This window comes from Mastomys coucha, unplaced genomic scaffold (genome assembly GCF_008632895.1).
Source record: "Mastomys coucha isolate ucsf_1 unplaced genomic scaffold, UCSF_Mcou_1 pScaffold23, whole genome shotgun sequence".
NCBI lineage: Eukaryota > Metazoa > Chordata > Mammalia > Rodentia > Muridae > Mastomys > Mastomys coucha.
In genome coordinates, this window is record NW_022196906.1 from 43,074,524 (window position 1) to 43,082,136 (window position 7,613).

The following is a 7,613-nucleotide window of genomic DNA, read 5'->3' on the forward strand; positions in this document are numbered from 1 at the left end:
TACAAAATATGTACCAGCACACCTAATTCTTTTTTAAACATTTTTTCTTTATTTTTATTGTACATTATGGTGTTGGAGGAGTGCTGTGGAGTCAGTTCTCTATTACCATTGTGTAGTTTCTGGGGACCAAACTTAGGTCATCAATTTGGTGGCAAGTGTCTTGAGTCACTGAACATCCTGTTAGCCTGGGAAAATGACTTTTTGCTAAAGGATGCTGGTTTGGGCTAGCTTTGGCAAATGTGTTTATTCTATAGTGTTGGAGATCAAATTCAATGTCTTACATGCTAGGTAGATGCTCCAACCATTGAACTCCCTCAGCCCCAAATAATACAGTAACAATAAAGTTCCTCTCCCCCTACCCCACCTCCTCTGTGTCTGTCTTTCCTCCTTACTCCCCTCCTCTTTCTGTTTAACAAGGTTTTATGTAGCCTGGGCTGGCCTTGAACTTCTGATCCTCTTGCCTCCACCTCGCAAATACTAGGATCACAAGCATGTACCACACCTGCTCTTACTTACATTGTGTTGGGGATGGAACCCAGGACCTTGCACATGCTAAGCAGGCAAGCACTCTACATGCCGAAATCCTGTTATAAAACATTTATTTATTAAAGATTTATTTATTATTATACACTGTATAGTATGCTGTAGCTGTCTTCCGACACACCAGAAGAGGGTGTCAGATCTCATTATGGGTGGTTGTGAGCTATCATATGGTTTCTGGGATTTGAACTCAGGACCGTTGGAAAAGCAGTCAGTGCTCTTACCCCCTGAGCCATCTCGCCAACCCCTGTAATAAAACATTTATAATGTACTTTTTTTTTTTTTTTGCATGTAGTAACAGACATTTTTGTGGAGCTGAGAATTCTTTGCACACACAAGCCCACCTTGGATGGTAAATAGGCACAACTGTCCTTGAGTAACCAGCTTGTTACAGTGTAGTTTGAATTTGCTAGTTTCAGTAGTGAAAGTACAGAGTCCTGGACAAATCAAAAAGCTTAGGGACCTTACTATTCACAGAGACCATTACCTTCAGTAAGAAATGTGGGACCATACACAGCCTCTGATGCAGCAGAAACAAATCAGTGCCCTTCCAGAACACTGAGGACTTAACAGCAGCAGAGACTTTTGTGATTCAAATCTCAAATCTGAGGAGTCCCATGCTAGAGCTTATTGTGGGCCAATAACTAATTTTTCTTTGTCAACACATTAACATTTCTAGCTAGGCATATAACGCTTCTTCACACTAGATTATTTCTGGTGACTCCAACTTAAAACATCTTAATAAAAAATGATTTAAGTATTTAAATAATACTATGAAGGATGATGATGATGATTTCAACACAGTAACCTAGGCTGGCTTTGAATTTAGGGCAGTTCTCTTGGCTCAACTTCCTGAGTGTTGGCACTACAAGTGAGAGCCACCATGATCTCCTCGTCCCCACCCCCAAAGCTTGAGACAGGATTTCACCATGCAAGCAAGGTTGGCCTTAAATTCTCAGTTCTTTCAGCTTCCCATGTGTTGAAACTATAGGCATGAAGCATTACCTTCAACTGGAAGCATTTCTATATAAATAAAAATTCAGATGAGATACACATGTTTGTAAGATACTGTCCTGATTTTTAATTCTTAACTGAAGTTTTCAGATCACCAAGATAATCAAACCTTTGACAAATCTGATAGTGACCACTCCTTTGCAACAGAGCCATGAAGGGTAAGGAAGAGAATGGAGCCTACTGATATTCCTTTATTATGGAGTAGCTATAATATCTAGCTCTAGATGACCTGGTTCACTGGTCTTGGCGTAAGGTGGAAGGAACCACCAAATTCTTCTACTGGAGCACAGGCTGGTGGGGCCGTGGCTTCAGCCATCCAGGGAGAAGATCCATCTGCATTTTCCAGGCAAGCAGAAAAGATGAGGAGGAGTCCACCCAGAGCTAGGAAAAGCCCAGCAGCCCAGCCCAGGAACAAAGCGTCTCCAAATTCCCACCGGGGCACAATCTCAGGGATGCTGTCATCCCAGAAGTCTTGGAACGTGGCATAGGCCACCCAGGAGACCGGAAAGAGGGTGGTGGCTGAAGCGGATGCTTCCAAAATCCCTCCCAGGAGGCACAGCTGCTTCTTCAAAACTCCTCCAGGCCTGTGAAACTGGAAGCATTCCAACCCACAGCCAGACAGCAGAAGTCCCGACAGTCCCAGCCCATGGGAAGCCACCATGAGAATTCGGGCTACCTGTAGCTCTTGGGGCAGAGACAAAAAGGACTCGAAAGCTTTGCATACAGTGCCAGCTTCCTCCTGATTCACGCATGCCTCCCAGAGTCCTGAGATCCAGGTTTCCATTTCATTCAGATCCAGATTGAGGGTCTTCCAGTGGGGGAGAATGGTGGTGACACAGGAGCACACCCAGCCAAGGACAGAGAGGAGCAGACCTCCAAGCTGGACTCTCCCACGGAAGCTACAGGCCATGGTCGTGCGTGTCCTCTTGCAGGAGGGGAGAATGAACTCAGGGACTGGTCAGCTGGGGTGACCTTCTGGGAAGTTAGAGTGGATGGAAGTTGCAGAAAACTGTGGTGTTATTTTTCAGTGCCACAGCTGAGACAGGTGCTAGGAATTTGGCAGTGTTTGGGCCTAGGGGTGTGGCCAAGATCAGATGTGGGGGATGAATTCTGAAGGAGGGTCCCATGACCGCGTCCAATAGCCAGAGAGTAAGCTGTCACTGTGCTTGATAAATACATTCATAAAGTCAGAAATCACTCAAGTCTGAGGTTACAAAATTGATTTTCTGGAAATACACCTTGACACGATCTTTCCCAAGGATGTTTTCATACTTTTAAATATACCGGGCAAGTGAAAAGGCTCAGTGGATAAAGGTGCTTGCAGCCAAGTGAAACAACCTGAGTTCAAGACCAAGGTCTCACATTGTAGGAGGAGAGGACTAACTTGTATATACATGTGCACACACATCTGAATAAATGTGACTAAATATTTAAAATATGTATAGACTTTGATGCAGAACTTATCTAAAGAAATTTTATCTATGTTCTAGAAAGATTTACTTTAAACACCCATTGCAGCTTGCTGATATAAGACAATCATTTAAAAGTGATGCTGAGGCTGGAGAGATGAGTCAGTATTTAAGAGCACCAGCTCCTATCCCAGAGGGCCTGGATTCAGTTTCCAGCACCTGCATAGTAGCTCCCAACCATCTCTAGCTCTAGTTCCAGGGGATCCCAACATTTCTCTGGCCTCCATAGGCACCAGGCATACACATGATGCACAGACACACATACAGGCAAAGCACCCATACACAGAACTTTAAGTGACTTCTGGGTGCTTGGGCACTTAGCTAGGTAGAATGCTTTAGAGTACAGGCCTTTGGCTGCATACCTAGAACCACATAAGGGGATGTGGTGGCATGTACCTATAATCTTAGCACTCAGGAGGTAGAGACCAGAGGTTTAGAAGTTCAAGGTCATTCTCAGCTACATAGTGCAAGTTCACTACATTAAACCCTGACTTTTTTTAAAAAAGTGATTTTTGTAGAAGAAAAAATTTCTGAAGCACTTATTTTATGTGTGTGTTTTGCCTTGTGTATGTAGGTGCACCCAAGTAGGCAATGAGAGTTCACTGACTCCCCTGGAACTTAATTTATGGGTGGTTGGAGCTGACATGTGGATGCTGTAAATCAAACCTGGGTCCTGTGCAGGAACAAGTGTTTTTTTTTTTTTTTTTAATGTTTTTAAGATTTATTAATTTTATGTATGTGAGTACACTGTCACTCTCTTCAGACACACTAGATAGGGCATTGGATCCCATTATAGATGGTTGTAAGCCACCATGTGGTTGCTGGGAATTGAATTCAGGACCTCTGGGAGAGCAGTCAGTGCTCTTAACTGCTAAGCCATCTCTCCAGCCCTGGAACTGTTGAGCCAGGTCTTTAGCCTGCAAAAGATACTTTCATGGCATAAAGTAGGGGTGGGTGGGGAAGGAGCTGCTCTATCTCATAGCAGACAGGAAGCAAAGTGGAACCTGAAGTCCTTAACTGAGAAAGCAGGTGATCACATGGTGCAGAGTATAGAGGATGCAATTTCATTCTCTTTAAAAGCTCTCTCTTATGGCTAGAGGGATGGCTCAGAGGTTAAGTGCACCAACTGGCTGCTCTTTCAGAGAACCAGGGTTTGAGTCTTACCCACATGGCAGTTCACAACTATTTACAACTCCAGTTCCAGGGGATCTGACATCCTCTTTGGGTGCTCCTTGAGCACTAGGCATTGAAGTGGTGTACAGACATACATTCAAGGAAAATACCCATGCTGTTGGTATTGGTACCCATACTTGGCTTCAGGGTGGAGGCCAAGAAAACTCACTTCAGACATGAAAGTTTAAAAAATGAGAGCCTTATGTGCTGAGACAAGACACGTGGTGAGGCAAAACCCGAGAAGGACTTGTGATGTCTGGAGGGAGTATAAATAGGACTCAACGGACAGTGGTGGAGGCTTGAAGCTTGCTTAGAGAGCTATGCTGGTGTATCCTTGGTGTTTGTCAGTGGATTGGGCTGTCGCTGCTGACCTGTGAACTCAATGGCTGATTTCCTGACAATGCAGATGGGATTTGCTCCAAAGAACCTTTCTAAACAGGTCTACTTCCCCCATATCCTTTCTTTTCCACTATCTCTGGTGGGTGGTGGGCTAGAAGGGAGATTAAAATACTTTAAGAACCATCATTAGAAGAGGCTTTGAAAAAAATTAAAGTTACAATCCCTGGCTTCAAGGTCCCTAATTCATTCTCCTGGACATTAGGTCCAGAACTAAGAGTGATATGGGGACAAAGGAGTAGATCAGCTGCAGGTAGTTGATTAAGGCGTAACAGGGAATTGGTTATATATTTTTACAACTTATGCACCTTGGTTTAGATGACAGCAGTTTCTATATCCTTTACCCATTAACAATTTAGAAAACATTTGGAGAGGTGGGATTGGAGTCTGTTCCTAGGTTGGGGACATGAACTTGCTTGACCCTGCCAGCAAGGAGGAGTTGTCCCTGAGAGGGCTGGACTCACACAGCTGTCTCCTTACAAGCGGTTGCTGAGATATCTGAACTCAGACAACTGTTTACAGCAGGAGCTGTTCACTATAGGGAAGTCCCCAGCCTCCCTAGGGCCTGGGACCTTGAATTTAGTTTTTATTTAGATTAAGTTTCTTTTGCTTGTTCCCATCAACACATGTAAAATAATTTTTAACCCCTTCCATGTCCTAGTTTTCTTTAAAATAAAATGTTAATTGCTGTCAAATTAACGTTAGGTTTGTGGTTTTTTTTTTTTTAAAGATTTATTTATTTATTTTATGTACATGAGTACACTGTAGCTGTCTTCAGACACACCAGAAGAGGGCGCCAGATCCCATTGCAGATGGTTTTGAACCACCATGTGGTTGCTGGGAATTGAACTCAGGACCTCTGGAAGAGCAGTCAGTGCTCTTACCCGCTGAGCCATCTCTCCAGCCCTTGTGTTGGTTTTTAATTTCCTTACTCATTTCTTTACACATTAGATAAGTGTGACACTTGATATTCTGTGATCAGAAAGCCCATAAATTTTAAGATTACTATTCTTCAATCCAGGTAAATTTTCCTACTGCCTTGCCTAGACCCAGAACTTCCCTGGAGAGAAGTGCTCCCTCTGCTAGTCCTCTGCTGATCCAAAGTCAGCTGCAAAAGCTGTCAATCACACCAGCTTCCATTCTGTCTGTGGCTTCTAAGCCACGGATTTGATGGCAATGGCCGTGATTTGTACTTTCTGATTATGGCTTAAATGGCAGGCTTTGGGTTGGGTGCTTGGCATTGAATTTTCATTCTGACACTATGTGGAGCACATTAGGGAAATTACCAAGGTCTCCTGGCTGACAGAGGACAGAAGTAACCTCGAGTTAAGTGACTTGGACTTTACCACTTCAGGTTCTTGTTCCCAGCCACAGCATGTGGCTAAGAGCTTGTCTTTGTGGCAGGACACAAGAAACTTGGCATTTATTGCACTGAAGTCATAAAGGTCTGGCCAGTGTGTTCTCTTTTCATGCTTTTGGGTATGTGTGTTTAGCATGTGCACACATGTGCATGTGTATGTGCATAGAGGCCAGAAGTTGATGTCCAGTGTTGTCTTCTATAACGGCATCTTATTTAATTAATTTAAAAGTTTACTTCTTTACAAAGGACACCATTATACCAGGTACATCTGATAGAGGGTTAGAATATATAAAGAACCAGAAAAATTTGGCATCAAGAAAGCAAAGTTAAAAATGGGAATCAAAACTAAGCAGAGCGTTCTCAAAAGGTGAAACACAAATGGCAGAGAAACCCTTAAAGAAATGTTTAGCTGGGTGGTGGTGGCACACCCCTTTAATCCCAGTAGTCAGGAGGTAGAGCCAGTTGGATCTCTGAGTTCATGGCTATCTAGGACAGCCAGAGTTACACAGAGAAACTGTTTTGAAAAACAAAACAAATAAACAAAAAAGATAAAAAAATAAATATTTAATATACTTAGTTATCAGGGAAATGCAAATCAAAATTATTCTTTTTTTTTTTTTTTTTTTGCTGGGGGAAGCATAATCTCATTGGCTGGCCTGGAACTCATAATCCAAGCTGGCCACAAACTATTGAGATCAGGCCTCTGCCTGTCACCAAGCCGGTCTATTTATTTTTAAGTGTATGAATATAGTGCTCACAGAACAAAAAGGGAGCATCAGATCCCCTGGGACTGGAGTTGCAAGCTGCAGTGTGAATGCTGGGAACTGCATGTAGGTTCTTTGAAAAGCAGCCAGTGCTCTTAACTGCTGAACCATCTCTCCAGCCCCATATTTCTTGGGTCTTTGCATTTTCTCAAGAAATAATTAAGATCGGGGCTCGTTATTTGTATGAGCTCCCTCCAAAAGCAAAATCACAAGATTATTTGTTATTTTGTAATTTCCCCTAAAGAATCTTGCCCATTCTGTCTTTTCCATTCCTCATTTATTTTGAAAATCATTACCGTGTTGTTTTGTGATCATTAATTCACAGGTTGGGGTCTCCAGACCTAGTATAGAACTTGCCACATAGTATTCCTCAATGAAGGCACAGTGCAGGTTTTCAGAAATTTCATCTGTGGGCTATTTTTTGTTATTGGGCATTTATCGTTAGCAACATTTAGTATTCAAAGTAAGGCTGAATACTTATATTATCCAGTCAAAGCTGCTTTCCAAGGACAGTCTGGCCACCTTAGAGCGATTGCTTTTCCATCCCCAGGTTCATTCTCTTTCCTCATGGAACTACCTGCCCTATCCTCTATCAGGATAAGCTTGATTGTTTTAGAGACACAATGTTGCAATGGATCTCAGGAGTCAGGATCTAATTAAGATCTGCTCTCACAAGACACCTTTTAAAGAATGAAAGATGCTTTAATCAAAGCAGTCCATGTTTATTGCAGAACAATAGAAAGCAGAGAAAAGGACATGAAGAAACAGCCTAAGCCATTAAAGTTTACCCAGAGACCACCACCACCACCACCACCACCACACCCCCACACCTCCCCACACACATACACACCCACACCCACCTACCACCACACCCACCCACCATCACCACACCCACCA

General features: G+C 43.0%; 1 protein-coding gene across 1 annotated transcript; it reads right to left on the bottom strand.

Annotated features, from left to right (window-relative positions):
- Positions 1 to 1,774: 1,774 nt before the first annotated feature.
- Positions 1,775 to 2,464, bottom strand: Cldn25 (claudin 25). The gene has a single exon (XM_031345079.1). It carries the CDS (start codon positions 2,462 to 2,464, stop codon positions 1,775 to 1,777), a length of 690 nt encoding a protein of 229 aa, XP_031200939.1.
- Positions 2,465 to 7,613: the final 5,149 nt, after the last annotated feature.

Excerpts from the sequence above, each read along its gene's own strand:
- Cldn25 (XM_031345079.1), bottom strand. The coding sequence starts at position 2,464 with ATGGCCTGTAGCTTCCGTGGGAGAGTCCAGCTTGGAGGTCTGCTCCTC.